At 40.0% G+C, this 20,336-nt stretch overlaps 1 protein-coding gene across 3 annotated transcripts in view; it reads right to left on the reverse strand.

Moving 5' to 3' along the window:
- Positions 1-2,874: 2,874 nt before the first annotated feature.
- Positions 2,875-20,336, reverse strand: part of apbb1ip (amyloid beta (A4) precursor protein-binding, family B, member 1 interacting protein) — a 104,155-nt gene continuing 86,693 nt past the window's right edge. For all 3 annotated transcript variants that reach the window (XM_052016203.1, XM_052016202.1, XM_052016204.1), the window contains exons 9-14: positions 17,539-17,682; positions 17,077-17,187; positions 14,245-14,343; positions 13,038-13,152; positions 9,546-9,622; positions 2,875-4,751 (exon numbers count right to left, since the gene is read on the reverse strand). In XM_052016203.1, the coding sequence (XP_051872163.1) occupies positions 4,401-4,751; positions 9,546-9,622; positions 13,038-13,152; positions 14,245-14,343; positions 17,077-17,187; positions 17,539-17,682 (897 nt within the window). In that variant the 3' untranslated portion in view covers positions 2,875-4,400. The remainder of the gene's footprint in view (positions 4,752-9,545; positions 9,623-13,037; positions 13,153-14,244; positions 14,344-17,076; positions 17,188-17,538; positions 17,683-20,336) is intronic.

Here is a 20,336-nt window from a genome sequence, read left to right on the forward strand (position 1 = left end):
GAGTGTTCACAAGCAATCTCTAGCCTTTCATTTTCTGTTAAGACACAGTATAAAGGGAAATTCATCTATAGTCACCAGTTCTATGTGCATAGGAGAGTATTGACTATTGGACATTTTACCTTACCTTCAATGGAACTAAATCTGCAGAAGTACAGCCAATAGCAACTCTTGCATGTAATTATTGTTGGCAACCAAAGTTGAATTATATCCATTCTATGTATTAAACTGCTTGTGCTCACTTTAGAGTCCTACATAAAGAAGCATGATCAAGTATGTTAATTGTTCTCTCTCTAATTACTTATCATTTTTTCCATACTTACATACAAACATTTAATATAATTTCTCACACCCACATACACCATGCAGGTAAAGGGCAGACTTTTCAGTTTTAAGGTGAAGCCTATATGTTGGCTCTCTCTTTGCCCCAGTTGCAACATGGTTCTATTCCCATATTAGGATGCCTTTAAAATATTAGTATTATAATTTAGTAATACTGTAGTATTTAGCTCCAAATAAATTTACATTGGCCTTCTTCTGAATTCCCGACATAAGCCCTGATGGGAGTCCACTGCAGGACCCTGACAATTCTCAGACTATCATTTGGCTTTGTGTGTGGTCCAAGCTCTGTCCAACCCTCATAACTTAATGACCTCAGTCATAACCTTAGTGCTCAGTGGGATCTTTCTCTGCTGACTAGTTCTGCTGAGACCCTTACTGGAGGTCAGTAAGCTGGGCAAGATGATCAGTGGTGGCATCCAAACAGGTGCAATTGGAGAAAATGGAAAAGCCCCATTTATGGGTAAGTGGCTTGAACTAGCTAAAGATGCATACAGTATATAAAGAGATGGATCTGTGACCTTACTCAGGGGACCTTGGGTAGGAAGGATGAATGAAGAGAGCATTACAGTGCTTTCAATGGCAGGCATGGGAGATGCTCCCATATTGATTTGGTGGCTTATGGGCTTCATGTGAAGGTGTCCATCACTAATCATACATACTCTTGTTAGGAGTCAGAGCTGCAGGAGCTGTGGATTTTCAGGAATGTCTTTTCCTTGCAAAATAAAATTGGCTGTACAAGGCACAGATATCATGAGAAACAAAGGATTGCAGATACTGGAATCTAGATGAAAAATACTATGATGCTGGAGGAACTCAGCAGGCCAGGCAGCATCCGCGGAGAAAAGCAGGCGGTCAATGTTTTGGGTAAGGACCCTGTTGGATTCGACTGTTTTAATTAGTTTTTTAACATGTATAGTGTTTAATACACCTCAAGTTGCTGCACAAGGAATGGCCGCTTACTAGCTTATTGGTTCGTACATCAGGTGAATATGTGTTGTTTCATTGGTTGGTTTTGGCCACAAGTATCTAATGGGTTTCCTGATTGGACTATTGTTAGCTAAGGAGTACCTCTTATCTCAGGTATAAAAGGTGTCGCTTTTTGTTAATCACTCTCTTGCTCTCCTCCCCCCTGGCCTGAGCTCATCTTTTGTTCCTTTGTCTTGGCTCATCACAGCTAGTGTCATGTGCTCTGTGACTGTTTCTTTGTTTTAAACTTTCCAATAAAAATTTGTGAAGCACCAAGTTGTTTTCAACTCATTCCTGGAGTCCTGAAAGAACCTTCGGATTTGAAAATAACCGGATCCGGCAATCCTTCTTCAGGACTGAAGATAGGAAAAGGGGAAGCAGGACATCTGTGATGTCCAACTTCTTTTCTAACCAGGGCTTCCCCCTGACTGTGGTCGAGAGAGCTCGCACCCATATCTCTGCCATTTTCCGCACCTCCGTTCTCACCCCCACCCCTCCCAGACCCAACAGGGATAGGGTCCCCTTTGTCCTCACATTTCATCCCACTGGCCTACATATCCAACACATCATTCTCCGCCAATTCCGCCATCTCTAACGGGACCCCGCTACCAAGCATATCTTCCCCTTCCCACCCCTTTCTGCCTTTTGCAGGGACCGCTCTCTCTGCGACTCCCTAGTTCACTCCTCCCCTCCCCACCCCATCCCGCTCCCTCCCCAGGAACTTTCTACTGCCCCCACCATATGTGCAACATCTGCCTCTACACCACCTTCATCACCTCCATCCAGTGACCCAAACAGTCCTTTCAGGTGAGACAGAGATTCACCTGCACCTCCCTTAATATCATCTACTGCATTCGGTGCTGCAAGTGGGGCCTCCTCTACATTGGTGAGACCAAAAGCAGACTAGGTGACCATTTCGCTGAAGACCTGCACTCTGTCCATACCGCGATCCACATCTCCCCATTGCCAGTCACTTCAACTCCCCCTCTTGCACTATCACTGTATGTCAGCCCTCAGCCTCCTCCACTGCTGGGAGAATTCCAAGCGCAAACTGGAGGAACAGCACCTCATTTTCCATCTTGCAACCTTGCAGCCTAACGGCATTAACATTGAATTCTCCCACTTTAAGTAATCCCCACATCCCTTCCACACAACCTCCTCTTCCCCCCCCATGCTTCTTCTCTTCTTCCCTCTCTAGACTATCTCTATTTTTTCTAACCCTCCATCCCCTTTTTTTCCCTTTCTCTCCTTACCTTTGACCCATCCCCAGTGGATCTGCTCTCCCCTCCTCCCCCACACCTGCCTATCACTATCTCTTACCTGCATCTGCCTATCACCACCTTGTGTCCACCCCACCTCCCCTCTTTTGTCCACCTATCACTGCTCTGCTTTTCCTTCCTATATATTGGGCTTCCCCCTTTTCCTACCTTTAGTCCTGAAGAAGGGCCCTGACCCGAAACGTTGACCGCCCTGCTTTTCTCCACGGATGCTGCCTGGCCTGCTGAGTTCCTCCAGCATCATGGTGTTTTTCGTGCAGATTTCATCCAGCATCCCTGATTACACTGAGATGCTAATTTTGATAGGGTATTGTGGAATCCCCAATAGAATATAACATAGCACCATTTTGATTCCAGTCATAAAGGCCCTGTTCATAAAAATACCCATGTCCCAAGGCCATGTATTCTGACATTGGAATGAAGAGTGTGCTAGAAGTATTGCAGCATCAACTTGTCAGGAAAACATGCAAGATTTACCATTAAGAAACTTTTCATACATAAACATATTGTAATGTCATAAATATTATCCTTGGTTAGGCATATCCCTCATTTCAATAGCAACTGCAACATGTGAAGAAATCAGACTCTGGGAGTTGGGAAATCATTCTTAAAAATAGAAGAAAGGAGAATTCAGGATCATCTCTGAGGTGTGCAGCACATTAGACAGCCATATTATAATTTTTTATATGATTTTAATAACAATACATAAAAAGGTATTCATTATATAGCACTTTGTTTTTTTTTTAAAAAGAGCTGCATCATGTCACGTTTATAGCCAACACTGTTGTAAATAGAAATTCACAATGAAGAAGACTGTATGCACAATAATCACAAAAAAATTATGGGACTAATTGTGCTTCTCATAAGTAGGATGTTAGTTAAATTCAAAACTGCAGTCTATGGTTTAACATTCACAATAATATGTTGGGCAATGGTGAAACAGTGAAGCCCTAAACTCAGCACATGGGTGTCAACCAGTTCTGAATGTCGCTTGATATCTCTGTGCCTCAAGTATCATAGTTCAGTGTTACAAACACAAACTTCTGACTTTCAATGGACCTTTATGTTAACTAGAAAGGAGTGAAATCGAGGAAGTTTGAAATCCATGGTCTGTAGCCATTTTCACCAAGTTAATCAACTTCTTTATTCTTCTATATTGAAAATGAAGAAAAATGTATTTGATGGGTTTGAGGTCCATTTAATAACTGTTGCAATTCTTCATGTATGGGCCGAGATGTGGTTTGTGAGCAGTTTGGCCACAAATAGTAGCATAAGTAAGCAGTGACCATTTGATCTCTATGCAGACCCAAATTATATCCCTTAGAAGTGCAAGTCTTTCCTGTGTCACATCCTTCTGAACTGGAGATCATATAGCAACAGCAACTTCAATCATACAACACGCTTCGACATTGGAATTCAGCTAAATCAACAAGAGGAAGTGAAAAGGGAACCTTACCATACCACATTTACCATCTGATAGAATTTCAGTTCCCTTTCTTAAAGTAACATGTAAAACATTTTAGTAAATAGTTTAGTATGGACACAAAACTTTGATTTGAAACTGATTGTACTTATTCATTCTGTGCAGCTCTTTTTTTCTGTAGGACTTTCATGAGATCTGACATAAGGTCTGGCTTGTCCGATGCAGGAGGAGGTCTAGGATTGGAGCTCAGTGTGCTATTCCTCGCTCCTCTTTGGCACGACTATTTTTGGGGCATTGTTGGTTGGAGCTGGTGGAGGTGGAGGAGGAGGAGGAGGAGGGGGTGGTACCTCCACCTGAAGTGCTGTTGAAGCAAGGAGGGAGGCGGTGGCAGAAAATCAGGAGGCGGCTCTGGAAAATTCTCTGGATCCGGTGGAGGTGGGGGTAAATCCGCAAAGAGAACATTTGGTTCGGTTGATTTCTCGTACCTGAATTTTTTCCGCTTCAGTAAGGTTGGAGGCGGTGCGCTGATGGTGGAAGATGTCGGACAGGTGTTGAGGAGGTCCTGACAAGACCTTTGGCTTAGCTGGCTCTGCTGCAGGGGGAGGAGCTTGGAAAGGTGGAGGAGGTGGTTCAAAGGATGGAGGAGGAGGTGGGAGCTCCTCATCTTCGAAATTGGTTGGCCCTTGATACATCATTTGAGCAGGTGGTGGAGGGAGGAAGGAATCAATATCTTTGGTTGTCTTCTCCTTAAAATTGAAAATAAATGTTATTTTCTGAGCCACTCACAGAGCAAACATTGAACCGTAGTTGTTTTCCTAATGGAGTAAACTGCTCTGCCCGAGGCCACAAGAAACTGCAGATAGTTGTGGACACAGTTCAGCACATCACAAAAACCAGCCTCCCCTCCACGGACTCTGTCTATACTTCATTGTCGACACTGCTTAAAGCAGCCAACATAATCAAAGACCCCTCCACCCTGGATATTTTCTCTTCTCCTCCCTCCCATCAGGCAGAAGATTACAAAAGCCTGAGAGCATGTACCACCAGGCACAAGGATAGTGTCTATCCTGCTGTTATAAGACTATTGAATGGACTCTTGAGCTCACAATCTACCTCATCATGGCTTTGCACTTTATTGTCTGCCTGCACTGCACTTTCTCTGTAACTGTAACACTTTTATTCTGCATTATCTTTTAATTTTCCCTTGTACTACCTCAATGTACTGATTTGATGAAATGATCTGCATGGATGGCATGCAAAACAAAGTTTTTCACTACACCCCTGGACCATGTGACAATAATAAACCAATTTACCAATGTCATTATTTAGCATTCCATCAGTTAGCTCCATTTCCTGATTTAGATAAGATTTTAGTTTGTCTTTACTTCCTATAACGCAGTGCATTTCATCCTGGGACTTGGTTTGTTATCTGGATTATCTACATCTTTGTCTCGGTAGGTGATGGAAGCTGGATCATTAGAAGTATTTAAAGTGGAAGTGGATAAATATTTGATAGATTGAGGAATAGAAGGAAATGGAGAAATGACACAGAAGAGGGGTTGAGGTCAGCTTAGATCAGCCATGATCATATTGAATGGTGGGGCAGGTCTACTCCTGCTCCTATTTTCTTGTGTTCTTGTTTCCTTGTGTACAGGTAAGTAACCAGAGCACACAGAGTTGAGATAATGTACAGAAGGAGTAGGGGAAGATGAGAAGTAACCTTTTTTTCTCTCTAGTGAGTTTCTCTGATCAGGAACATGCTGCAAGGAAGCAGATTCAACAGTACCTATCAGAAAGAAACTAGGTGCTTGCTTGATAAGGAAACATTTTCAGGGCAAAGGGGAAGTAATAGAATAGGATTCTAATTGAGTAGCTGTTTTGAGGAGCTGGCATAGAACTACTGGGCAAAATGTTGTCTTTTGTGCTGGAAAATTCTGTGGTTCTTAGAGGTACTTGTGCTCTCAATTTTATCTGCACACGATCTGTAATACAAGTGTGAAGCAGAGGCGTAAAATACAGATCTCTGATACTTGCAAACATGCACTAACCAGGTAACAAAGATTCTCATCTTCTTCTGGTCCTTTTGTGGGTTATCTTAACTCTGTATCTTCTGGTTACTGACCTACCTGCCAATGGGGTTGCCAAATCTGCTTGAGAGGTTTTATCACATGACACTTTGCCTCAGATATAATTAAATCTGACCTAATACTTCATTTGATGAAACTGTGTTAATGATTTGTCTTCAATCAATAGTCAAACGTGTCTGCAGATCTTAATCATGCAGCACATTGAGAAATCCTAATATTCAAAAGAAGTTTAATGAAAGTCTAATTAGGGACAGTCAGCATGGCTTTGTGTGGGGCAGGTCACGTCTGGCTAATCTGACTGAGTTTTTTGAGGAGGTGATGAAGGTGATTGATGAAGGTAGAGCAGTGGATGTTGTATACATGGACTCTAGTAAGGCATTCGACAAGGTCCCACATGTAGCTCATTCAGAAATTTAGGATGCATGGGTTCCACAGTCACTTGGCTGATTGGATTCAAAATTGGCTTGCCATAGAGGGATGGGTCCTATTCTGAATGGAGATCTGTGACTAGTGGTGTTCCACAGGGATCTGTACTGAGGCCTCTGTTTGACATACGCATAAATGATTTGGATGAACATATGGTAGGGTGGGTGAGTAAGTTTTCAGTTGACACAAAGATTGGTGGCATTGTGGATTGCATAGCAGATTACCAAAGGATACAGCAGGATATAGATCAGTTGCTGATGTGGGCAGAGAAGTGGCAGATGGAGTTTAATCTGGTCAAATGTGAGGTGCTGCACTTTGGAAGATCCAAAAAGGGAGAGTACACATTCTTAACAGCGTTGATGAACAGTAGGATCTTGGGGTCCAGGTACATGACTCCCTAAAAGTGGCCGCACAGGTTGATAGGGTGGTTAAGAAGGCATATGGCATGCTTGCCTTTATTAGTGGAGGCATTGAGTTAAAGAGCCAGGAAGTTATGTTACAGCTTTACAGAATTTGGCAAGGCCACATGTAGAGTATTGCGTTCATTTCTGGTCACCTCATTATAAGAGGGATCCGGAGGCTTTGGAGAGGGTGCAGAGGAGGTTTACCACGATGCTGCTTGGTTTGGAGGACATGTGTGCTACGAGGAGAGGTTGGACAAGCTGGGGCTGTTTTCTCTAGAGTGGTGGAGGCTGAGGGGAGATTTGATAGAAGTTTATAAAATTATGTGAGGCATAGATAGATTAGACAACCGGTATCTTTCTCTCAGGATTGAAGTGTCTAGTACAAGAGGGCATGTATTAAGGTGAGAGGGGGAAAGTACAAAGGAGATGTGCGAGGTAAGTTTTTTTTTCACACAGAGAGTGGTGGGGGCCTGGAATGACTGCCGGGGTGGTGGTGGAGGCAGATAGCATGGAAGTGTTAAGATACTCTTAGACAGGCACATGAATATGCTGAGTAGGTAGGGATACTGTCATTGGGCAGGGAAGAGGGATTAGATTAATTAGGAATCATTGGTTTAATTCATTCGGCACAACATCATGGTCTGAAGGGCCTTTTTTGTGCTGTACTGTTCTATGTTCTATGAAAGGATGCAAACACCTTAGAAAGGCAATTTATTTCATGAAAGAAAACTAGAATTTGGAATAAAATCACCAGGACGTTAATCATTTACCAGCAGTTAAAATGGTAATAAACCTTTAAGAAGGCTTGATTAGGCTAAAACCAAGAATGCAATGTACTATATTATTTAAAAAAAGGGTTCAAACTGTGGATGCAGCCTCATTTTAAATTGTGAAATTTAGTGTAATAAATAATTTTAATAAATATACTGTTTTAAAGAGACTCAACCATGCTATATTGATCATGTTATAAAATATGACTTCATGTTCTTGATTTTATGCCTCGAGCCTACAATGAGGTGAGGGTCGAATCTTGCAAAATTTACCCATGTGCATTTGCTTGTAAGGTGCAACTGAATTTCAGATCAGTTACCAGTAAAAATTGGCATGTTTTATGTGAAAAATGATTGTGTTCAGAAATTAAACAGATTCAGTCTGTGTATTCCCAATGAGATAAAGCAAGGTAATTCTTTTATGGATGACATCCCTGTGCCATTGATATATTATGCTCAAATTAATTAGTTGTGAAGTCAGGTTTTGAGAAACCTTTAGACCCTTCACTGGACTTCATTGTGGTCAACACAGCCCATTAAAGGAAGATTTTAATAATTCAATTGTGGAGCTCAGTGGGCTAAAAAAAGATTAATATTTGCTGACAGTTTAGAGGAGAACTGTTGGCAAGGTCCTCTTCACAGATCGACGTGCGACATGCTCCTGACTTCTGTGCCTTTCTGTGGAGGTCACAAACTTGTTGGTGGTCAGATGCTAATGCATAATACCTGCCCAGGTGCTGGCAGGGGTTGGATGCATTTTGTATCTGACCCCTTAGCTTATATCAGCCATGGCTACATTTATTTGAACTTGTGTGGGGAAGGTAAGTGGTTTGCTTTCTTTTTTACTTTTGTTCTAATTACTATTAAAGATTAACTAACTTACATCAGCATGAGCTTTAATTCTTAGAATTATTTAAAAATATTTAAACTGTTCTTCAATGTCTTTCATTGGAGGCATTTAGAGACTGTTGAAAAAGCCTTTCTTCATCATAAGCTGGCAGGGTGGTCTAAGGCTGGGGATTCAGGTCTGAGGCTTGGTCACACTCATGGACCACCCTGTGGGATGGTTTTAAATGGGAATACCATGCTAGAGGACGAATGTCAGATGTGGGCTAGATTTTAACTTGTTGGTCAGTAGTTTAGAGAAAGAAAAAGCGATTGCTACAAGTAATCATCGCCTCTGGTAAATTACATCATGGTCCTCTCTGCATATGACACATTATATACACAGGTTTTGGGCCTGAAAGAGTGTGGTTAGTGAACTTGCAATGCACAATTGACCTCATGATGTTACATGTAATGCTATTAGTGACACTGCCAGTGAAGCAAGTTCTGGGATCCTCACAGATCTTCCCAATGACTTTCATCTCACTGGTATGGCTTTCTTTTTTTATGGAGGATGAAAGGTGGGGGAGGATTATGGTCAAACACTGCTCATTTTCAGGGTACCCACATTCAACAGCATGGTCTCATCTGTTGCCGGAAGCTTGTACTCCCACCACCCATTCGAAGCAAAAATTAACCCAAATTGGTTGCTTTAATTGAAGTAGCACTATGGTGGAAGATCAAGCTTTACTCTTTGTGCTTCTTGAACAACTTTGGAGCTAACCTGCAGGTTCTGTGCAATAGTTACATGCACCAAATCTCCACCCCCATCTCTACCCATGCAAACTCAAATGATACCTCTGCAAGTCCCCTGTGCAGCACCATCTTAGCCTTTGTTTTCCAAGCCAATGTTTGTACGATTGATAGCAATGCAATCAAAGTCTTAGGGAAAATCTACACACTCACTGTCACCAAAGAGTTCACAAGAATAATTCCCTCATCTCTCCCTAGATTTTGACTTTGCTTACCTCTTCGTTATACGGGGCTCCAGGTGTGTTCAGTGATTGCTGGGCTCGTCCTGCGTGTCCATTTGCTTGAAGAGGAGCTGAATGACAATATGGGAAAATTGCTTATTAGTCAAAGTCGAGTTTATTGTCATAAACAAGGACATTGTTGCTAAGAATAATTGCAACATAATTAGCTCAAACACCTTTCTTTTACATAAACATACAAAGCACAGTGAAACAGAAAGATTATGCTTTATTTATCTTAGTTTTAAAATGTCATTAAAATAGAGCACACACAGATCTAATATGCCTCTTTGCTAAATTCCCTATCTCAATCATTAAGGAGATAGAGGGATTGTAAAAGAGGTAAGAAAATTTGGATCAAGATTTCCAGTAGTGTCTTCATGGACATCTCCTGATGTCCGGCCTTTGAAAGGCATTGAGAACATCCTGACAGTAGCCCAGTTACCCTGATTTCTGAGAAAGAAAAGCCTTTGCCTAGATGGGATGAGGGAGGGGTAGAGAGAAAAAAATTAATGTAATGTCCTTAGAAAGAGGACATTACCTCATATGGTCTCTGAAATTATTAATTTTGTTGAATATTTGCTGCAATATCTGTTCACTGATAAATTCTTCCATGCTGAAAATGTTCCCCCTGACTTTTGCTACAACTAAGTTTAATTTTTCACTGCATTCCTTGCTATCCTAACCCTGTACCACTGTGAATAATTTCCTTGGTCAACTTTGTGACTTTTAATTCATAATGCACTCAGTTTTCATTCTCAACAAATCAGTTTTAATGATTGATGTGGTTGGGGACGTGTGTTTCTGCACCTGCCTGGACTACAATACGAAGCAGGGGGATGGAAAGCTCTTTTAACAACAACCTTTTTAATTGATGCCTCTAACAAGGAGCAGCAAGAAAGCTCTAGTTAGAAAGATTTATGTACTAATTTTTGAATATCATTAAATTTTAGTGTTTACCTCATTAGCTGCAATAGTATGACATTAACAATTCTTTAATCAATGGTACCTATACAAAGCTAGACACACACAAAATGTGGAAAGAAACATTGACCCATCATTGTGTTGTATCTGAAGTTTCTTTCAAGAAGATCAGACAATATTTTTTGCTTATGTTCTGCCTTTTATTCTCTCATTCTGGCCTTTTCCTAATAGCCAATAATCATTTCAGAAAATGCATTCTTTCAATTTTGACCTTGAAAGCCAAAAATCCAAATTGGGAATGTTACTGATTTGAGATCTGATCAATATTTTCTTCTTTGTTAAAGAGGTGAATAGGTCATAGTTTTCAAGATTATTAATTAGAAATGACAAAGTTGACCAGGGCAAATATCCACTCAGGCAAAGGGTTAGGATACCAATAGATGCAGAGAAAAATTAAACTAAGTTGTAACAAAAGTAAGTGGGAATATTTTCACCACAGAAGAATTTATCAGGAAATAGTGATTGCAGCAAGTATTAAAAATAGGTTCAAAAGATAATTAGTTGTCAATGCTAGCTAAACACTGATTTTATTTATTTAATTGCTTTTTAATTTCCAGAATTTGTGGGTTCATGTCTTACTCCAAGATTCTAAGCTGGCCCCTTACTGGGAGGTGCTTTGGTTGAGATGTAGGACTGAGACCAAAGTTGCTTATATATAATTTTAAATGTTAAAAATTCCATGATATCATATTCTCTTACACAGCACCACTATTCAAAAACACACCTTCTGATGGGCAGTTAAGAACAGCTGTTGGAAAGGATTCTTAGGGATAGGATCTATGGGCATTTAGAGAATCATGGTCTGATCAGGGACAGCCAGCATGGCTTTGTGAAGGGCAAAACATGTCTCACAAGCCTGATACGGTTCTTTGAGGAGGTGACCAGACAGATTAATGAGGGTAGTGCAGTAGATGTGGTCTATATGGATTTTAGTAAGGCATTTGACAAGGTTCCACGTGGTAGGCTTCTTCAGAAGGTCAGAGGGCATAGGATCCAGGGAAGCTTGGTTGTGTGGATTCAGAATTGGCTTGCCTGTAGAAAGCAGAGGGTTGTGGTGGAGGGAGTGCATTCAGATTGGAGGGCTGTGACTAGCGGTGTTCCACAGGGATCAGTTCTGGGACCTCTGATTTTCATGATTTTTATTAATGACTTGGATGAAGGGGTAGAAGGGTGGGTTGGCAAGTTTGCAGACGACACAAAGGTTGGTGGTGTTGTGGATAGTGTAGGGGATTGTCAAAGATTGCAGAGGGATACTGATAGGATGCAGAGCTGGGCTGAGAAGTGGCAGATGGAGTTCAATCTGGAGAAGTGCAAGGTGGTACACTTTGGAAGGACAAACTCCAAGGCAGAGTACAAAGATAATGGCAGGATTCTGGGTGGTGTGGAGGAGCAGAAGGATCTGGGGGTTCATATCCACAGATCCCTGAAAGTTGCCTCACGGGTGGATAGGGTAGTTAAGAAAGCTTATGGGACGTTAGCTTTCATAAGTCGTAGGATCGAGTTTAGGAGCCACGAGCTAATGATGCAGCTCTACAAAACTCTGGTTAGACCACACTTAGAGTACTGTGTCCAGTTCTGGTCGCCTCATTATAGGAAGCATGTGGAAGCGTTGGAAAGGGTGCAGGGGAGATTTACCAGGATGCTGCCTGGTTTAGAGAGTATGCATTATGAGGAGAGACTAAGGGAGCTAGGGCTTAACTCTTTGCAGGGAAGGAGGATGAGAGGAGACATGATAGAGGTGTACAAAATATTAAGAGGAATACATAGAGTAGACAGCCAGCGCCTCTTTCTCAGGGCACCAATGCTCAATACAAGAGGGCATGGCTTTAAAGTAATGGGTGGGAAGTTCAAGGGAGATATCAGAGGAAGGTTTTTTACACAGAGAGTGGTTGGGGCATGGAATGGGCTACCTGGGGTGGTGGTGGAGGCAGGTACATTGGTCAAGTTCAAGAGATTGCTAGATAAGTATATGGAGGAATTTGAAATAGAGGGATATGGGGGAGGTAGAGGTTAGATAGCCTTAGGCAAGGTTTAAAGGTCGGCACAACGTTGTGGGCTGAAGGGCCTGTATTGTGCTGTATTGTTCTATGATTCTATGAACAGGCAATAAATGCTGGGCTTGCTGGTTGTGATTAGATCCTGAGAATTTGCTTTTGTTGGAGTTTTTTTAGATATTTAACTGTCTAGTCATGATATGTGTAGTGCAATGCTTTACTTATTAAATACAGTTCTTGGATTGCAAAAGAAACCATTGACAGTGAGTTATTTAAGGACGTACAAAGGATGTAACAAGAAGCTATACATATGCAAGCTGCAGCTAGCAAGAACAGAGAAATGTTTCATGTATTTGATGGTTGTAAATCTGATGATGAAAAAGAGACAAGAAACCGTTCTGTGTCCCCTAAAATTAACCAAACTGCCAAATGAGACCATACGTTGCTGTTTTCTTCAATAATAATGCATGGATATTAGAAGTCTGGAAGCTAAATAAAAACACTTGTATACCTGGAATGGCGCTAGTGGTATTGACAGACTCCGCTGTTGATAAATTTGTCCATCGTGATGCCAGTCCAGCCCTTTGTAATGCCACCTTGTAATTGTCGTACAATGTCTTACTGTACTAAAAACAGAAAAGGGAACTCGTTATCCTCCATGACCTTGCTAGCAAAAGATGCATTCTGAAGCATTGCTATGTTTGATATTGTATCCACTTTTAAAACATTGTGTATCTCTATTTTAAGAACCGTGTATAGAGTGGAGTATGTGCAGTGGCCAGTTCAATGCCACAATGGAACAGAATGAAGTCTTCACTTACTGAGCAGCAATCTATGTTTAGTTACTAATATAGGAGCTAAGTTAGCAGAATTTACTCCTTCCCCCAGTAAGCTGTCAGTCTTAGTAAATCAACATTAATCTTTGATAGGAGGTGTGCCCATTTTCTTTTATAAGTAAAGTTAGTTAAGGCAGATGGATCTGAGCTGAGCCATTTCTATTAATTTTTTATTCTATGGTTAGATTTTACTGGTCTACAAGTAAGGCTGACAGATTCATATGGTTAAAATAGAAGACTATTAAAAAAGATTAAAAAAAGTACTAAATATAAAGTGCTCAGTTATCAAGTGCAGGGAAAAGGAACTCAGAAAGAAATGTTGAGGCCATGCATCAAATTAGCCAAAACCTTACTTAATGGTGGAGCAGCCTCAAGGCACAGTATGGCGTACTTGGAGTTTTATTTGTTATGTTCTAAGGTGGGATTGATTTTTCCAATGTTTGGTCTGATTCACCCAAAATTTGATGTCAGGAAAGACACCGACAACTTGGAACTGAGGGTATGGTTCAATAAATTAAATTAAACACATTCATACCTCTTGCGTATTTAAATAAAGTTTTATGTGTTATTTAAATATTAGGATATCTGCAGTGTAAATATTAGCTCAAGCAGGGTTTACAGCTGCTTGGCAGGTCTCAGCCATGTTTTTAGTGAGAGAATTGGGTGAAATGTAGAAACCAATAGAGAGGAAAACTAAATCTTCAAAGTAAGGTTACAAACAAAAAAGCAAGAAAAAAGTGTTTGGAAGATGTTTCATGGTGGTCGCTGACTGATTAACGATCTCATTATTGCAGCAAAATACAGACTGCTGGAGGGAATCTTGTGCCTCTGTTTCCATTACTACATTTTATTAACAGTTTCAACATTTTCATTTTCACTCACCTTTCCTATTCGTATCCCAGTTACCCACTGTTGTAGAGTCCAAGCATTATCACAGCACAGGTACTTGATGTATTGTGACTCCTTCTGAATCTGGGGGTGCTAGCAAATTATATTGATCATCAAAACCAGAGCTAATTTCAGATCTTTGAAAAATAAAATACAATAAACTGTAAGAACTTACATATAAATATTTGGGTTTCTGTTTGGGTGTGAGGGCAATCTGATATAAATGCAAGATATTGATGCTTCCTCTTGTGAAGAAATCCAGAACTAGGAGTCGTTGTTTAAAAATAAGTGGTCCCCTATTTAAGACCATGGAGGCGATATTTTTCCTCTGAGGGGTGTGAATCTTTGAACTTCCCTTCTACAAATGGTGTTGGAAGCAGGGGTGGGCAAAAGTGTGGAGGGGGACATGTGGGAGGAAGGGGTTAGATAGTCTTAGGTGTGGTTTAAAGGTCAGCACAACATGGTGGGCCGAAGGGCCTGTATTGTGCTGTACTGTTCTATGATTCTATGATTCTATATTTATTATCCCTTGTGCATATTTTACGTTAGCAAAGCCCCGCCAAATTTGGCAAAATTAAAGACAAAAGCAAGGTGGAAAATGAAACTTTTTCAGCTGGTAAAGGAAAGGTGTTGGATGAAGATGAGATTTGCTCAGTTGTAATTTAGAATTCAGCTACTCAGTTTTGCAGACTTTTATTTGGGGTAAGGGACACACATCTTTAAAATTAATTTACTGCATGGGACAACACTATCAAAGCCAGCGTTTATTTGCCATCACTAAATGTGCTTCAGAAGTTGATGGCGAACTAACTTCTTGAAGTGCTGCTGTCCTTCTGGTGAAAGTACTCCCACAGTGTTATTGGGTTTGGTATATATTTATTTCAATTGATTTTTCTATTAAGTGTGGTCAATGGTGTTTGTTTCATATTCCTTTAAACAGATCCATGGCATTAATCCAAATATTTGAGCTATCAGATTCCTACTTGGTCAACAATAATATCTCTCACACTGCCATTGGGGATATCAGAATTTAGATGCAGCAATGATGAAGAAATTTCATCAGGAATATTTCCAAATCAGGATAGTGTTCAATTGGGAGGGAGCCTGCAAGTGGTGCTCCCATGCACCTACTGCACTTTTCCTTCTATGTGCTAGTGGTTGCAGGTTTGGGAGGTAGTATTGATAACCTAGGCAAATAAATGCAGTGCGTTTTGAAGACAGTGCACACTACACTCACTGTATGCCAGTGGTTCAGGGAATGAAAGTTTAGGATGGTGGATAGAGTGCCAATCAAGTCAGCCTTGGATGGCAATGAGCATCTTGGGTATTGTTAGAACTGGACTCATCCAGGTGAGCTGAGAATTCCATCACCCTCCTGAATATAATGGGATTCAAGTAATAATCAGAGTACATTACTTTTTATAGTGTTCATAGAATTCATAGAGTTGTACAGCACGGAAGCAGGCCCTTCGGCTCAACTGGTCCATGCTGACCAAGATGCCCCATCCAAGTTAGTCCCATTTGCCAGCATTTGGCCCATAACCTTCTAAACCTTTCCAATCCATGTACCTGTCCAAGTGTCTTTTAAAAGTTGTTATTGTGCCTATCTCAACCCCTTCCTCTGGCAGCTCATTCCACATACATACTACCATACGTGTAAAAAAAAGTTGCCTCTCAAGTTCCTATTAAATATTTCCCCTCTCACCTTAAACCTATGCCCTCTAGTGCTTGGTTCCCCAACCCTGGGAAAAGGACTGAGTGCATTCACCCTAGCTATGCCCCTCATGATTTTATACACCTATATAAGATTACCTCTCAGTCTCCTATGCTCCAAGGAATGTCCTATCCTGCCCAACCTCTCCCTATATCTCAATCCCTCAGATAGATGCCCTTATATCTTTTAGCTTTGGAAATTGATTTGGGAATATTGATTTTACTCCTTCCTCATAATTTGGATACATTGATTCAGAACAAAATCCTTTCTGGATTACATAATGTTATGATATTTCTTCTGTAATGAACAAGGTAGCAGATTTAATATCTCTGTAGACTTTTGCAACAAAAAAGCCTTCACATCAAGCAAGTAAATAATTCACTCTCCTACATCCTGATGACATCATCACTGAATAACAAAGTCGCCTCACAGTGACTACTACGATAGCTGGTACAAAGATTTTTTCAGTTTGTTGTGAAAGTGAAGTAGGATGTGACACTTTAAGTGCCAGGATTGATGATATGGGTCTTTTTAAGGGATTGCAATTCAAATGTCTTGGCCTTAAAAGATAAAGGAATTGAAATAAATATGTAGTTGAGCCAACAACCAGAAGATCAATCACTGCTGTTGCTTTACTCACTGCATTCCAGATGATATAGCATAGGAACTTAAAATGCAATAATGAAACCTTGGAATATTCCAGTATGGGATTGCTGCTTGTGACTGGTAAGGGTACAGGATATCTGGAGCTTTCTGAATACACATGCAGCAATTTGGTTTAATTGAATAATAATAATATTATTATTCAATTAAACTAAATTGCTGCATTTTTATTTAGATTTTGAATCTGAAACAATGCCATTCATTATTTCTGAATTGTGTCATTTAGAGATGAAAAATGCTGGAGAACGGAACACTCTTCCAAATTCCAATCAAGGAATATTTAGTCAGAAATATTACAATAATGGTATGAATATGAGATGATTCTATATACTCTATCCTAAGTTAAAAGCACAGTTGAAAGCATATTGAGTTTGCAATTTCATACTTAATTCTTAACAAAATGAAAACTAAAAGCATCTAATATGTTAAATATTGTTGGAATGGTTTACCTTTAGGACAAAGCAATGGTCAGTCGGTGCTTTGTATTTTGCTTTGTAATTCATTCCGTAGTAAATGTTGACATTCTCAAATTGGATGAAACAAACCAGATCACAAGACGTCTGTTGGAAAATTCAAATCTTTTAGAATATATTTGCAAAGTCATGGAAATACTGAAGAGAGGAACTTATTATCAACACATTTTCCTTGAATTCCCTTGGTGGGTTAATAGATAAATTTGGCTGGCTACTTGATACGTTACTGCCACTAGAGGGGAGTGTAAACACCTCTAACACTCTATCAATAGGACTACTGGAGCCCTTTCATGCCACGGGAGTTCTCACTGGGAATCTTATCCTGTTTTACAATTTGCCTGAAGGAATTTGCTGAAGCATGGGTTCAGAGATTTGATTACCTGACTTTAATGCTCAAGAATTCTCATTTAGTAAAAGTAGATTTTTACATTTCCTGACCTTAGTTTTTCCTTTAGGAACATAATAAATCCCAGAAGCACGGAGGAGAAAGTACCGACGCTTCCACGACTTTTTTCCATCTTCTTTTACAAAGAGGGCTCCTTCCAGCTCTGGTATAATGACAGATGTTCCACAAAAACATTCCTGTGTGTTAATATATAAATTTAGTTAAAGTGATAGAAAAATTAAACATTTTAAGCAGTTTGTTTTGATTAAAAATGTTTTATAATAGAGCTAATAAACATGACTTGCAATCAGGTCAGATGCAGAAAGTGGGATTGTTTAAAGCAATATAAATCTCAAGGAAAATTGAAAAACTAAAGATGGTGGAAATCTGAAATGAAAACAGAAAATGCTGGAATCACACAGTAGGTCAGGCAGCTTCCATGGAAGGAGAAACATATATTGTTCCGGGTTCAGGATGCTTCATCACTTTTTCCACTGAATCACAGACATTCCCTCTCCCTTCTCTGAAAGTCTAAACACACCTGTTTTATAAAGTTGCCCAGTTCTGACCTGAAATATCAACTCTGTTTTCCTCTCTCTATAAATGGCGTCTGGCTTGTTGAATACTTTTGCCATTTTCTATTTTTATTTCAGATTTCCAGCATCCATAGTATTTTGCTTTCAGTGTTTCAAGACACATTTAATGAAAGAGCTGAAGGAGACAGAAGAGACTGCAGGTGCTGGAACCTGGAGCATAAAACAAACTGCTGGATGAACTCAGCAGGTCAGGCAGCATCTGTGGAGGCAAAGGGATAGTTGACGTTTCAGGTAGAGACCCTGCATCATGACAAATAAATTTTTAAAAATGATCATTTCATTGGTTAGCTTCTTCATAAATTAAATTTTTGACTTGAAAATACTGCAGTTGCTCATACACTTAAGAAAATGAACAATCTGAACCAGTGTGGTTAGTGGAATCTCCCGGTTTTGGTCTATGATGGGACTAATTTTGTTGTCAAATTAGAACATAGAACAATACAGCACAGAACAGGCCCTTTAGCCTACAATGTTGTGCCGACATAACTAATTCCTCCTACTTGCAGAATGCCCATATACCTCCATTTTCCTCTCATTCATGTGTCCATCCAAACCCCTTTTAAAAGCCCCCATTAATATAATTGAATTAGTATAAAAGACTGCAGAAAATACAAACATGAGTGACTTGTGCCTAACTCACATTTAAGTTGCGAAAGTGGTGAAAAAGGTGTATGACATGCTTGACTTCCTCAGTCAAGTCATTGAGTACATGAGTTGGGACATCGTGTTGCAATTGTACAAGTCGTTGGTGAGACCACACTTAGAGTATTGTGTGCAGTTCTGGTTGCCCAGCTATAGGGAGGATGTCATTCAGCTGAAAAGGGTGCAGAAAAGATTCACAAGGATGTTGCCAGGACTGGAGGGTTTGAGTCATAAGGAAAGGCTGGATAGGCTGGGACATTCTTCCCTGTAGCATAGTGGGCTAAAGGATGACCTACAGAGGTTAGTGAAATCATAAGGAGCATAGAAAAAGTGGATGGTCACAGTCTTTCCCAGGGTCAAAGAGTCCAAAACTAGAGGACATAGGTTTAAGATGAGAGGGGAAAGATTTAAAATGCACCTAAGGGGCAACTTTTTCACACCAAGGGTGGTGGGTATATGGAATGAGCTGCCAGAGGAATCTGTAAAGGTGGGTACAATTACAACAGCTAAAAGATATTAGGTCAACTACATGGGTAGGAAAGGTTGAGAGGGATATGGGCCAAACACAGGCAAATGGGACTAGCTTAGATAGATATATTGGTCGGCATGGACGAGTTGGGCCGAAGGGCTGTTTCCGTGCTGTATAATTCTCTGACTTTATGACTCTAAGTTCCCTAATATTTTGCGCTGATTCAGCCAATTCCTCCCATACTCTGTAAAAGGAAGCAGAAATTCTGTGCCAATATACGTGAATACTAATTGTGTGTATGTTGCGTGATATTTAATGGTAGTTTTAAAAATTATGGAAATGATAATTGTACTTTATTTTGAATGGATTAGAATAGAGCCCCATCCTGTACTCATTCACTAAGCATAAAAGAGATGGCCAGTAGTGATACAAAGCCTAAAATTTGATGGAATATTTGGAACTGTCTCACCCTAATATGCAGAAGCAACTGTATCAATCCTATAGTGGAGGCCAACTGATTCAGAACAAATTACAGATTGAATTTGGAACTTGGTCTGCATGGATCAGTCCTGCACCAGACATCATTTTTACTGTGATTCCTGGTACAATGCTGTACAGTACTAACATGGTTGTAGCCTTGGCTCACATCACTGTACTTATGGATCCAGCTAGCCTGAAACTCCTTGGCTTCATCTTCCTGCTTTCAAGTGGACAGCTATTTAACCAGAATTAATTACATTATATGTGAGCTGGAAATTTGACAATAAAATTGATTTTCCCCAAGAGTATCCTTACACAAACTGATTTTCCATACTGAAAATATAGGTTCTTGTCATGAGGAAATTGATCATATGGATTATTCTAATTGAAGTAATATTCTCTTCAAAATCTAATAATATGCTATGGAATGATATAACAAATTGAAAACTTTTATGCACTGTGGCATTGCAATGAACTATTAATCAAAATGAGCTAAGGCAGTGTAAAAGGAATATACTTATGAATAAAATGCCATTACGTCATGTGAATAATTATTTACTTACTAGGATTTATTTTCCTTGCGTTGCAAAATGAAATCTTTTAATAATGATAAGCTTTTCCTTGAGAATATTCATAGAAAACCTAGGTGTTTAATTTTCTAGTA

The sequence above is a fragment of the Pristis pectinata genome, chromosome 5, assembly GCF_009764475.1.
Source record: "Pristis pectinata isolate sPriPec2 chromosome 5, sPriPec2.1.pri, whole genome shotgun sequence".
Lineage (NCBI taxonomy): Eukaryota > Metazoa > Chordata > Chondrichthyes > Rhinopristiformes > Pristidae > Pristis > Pristis pectinata.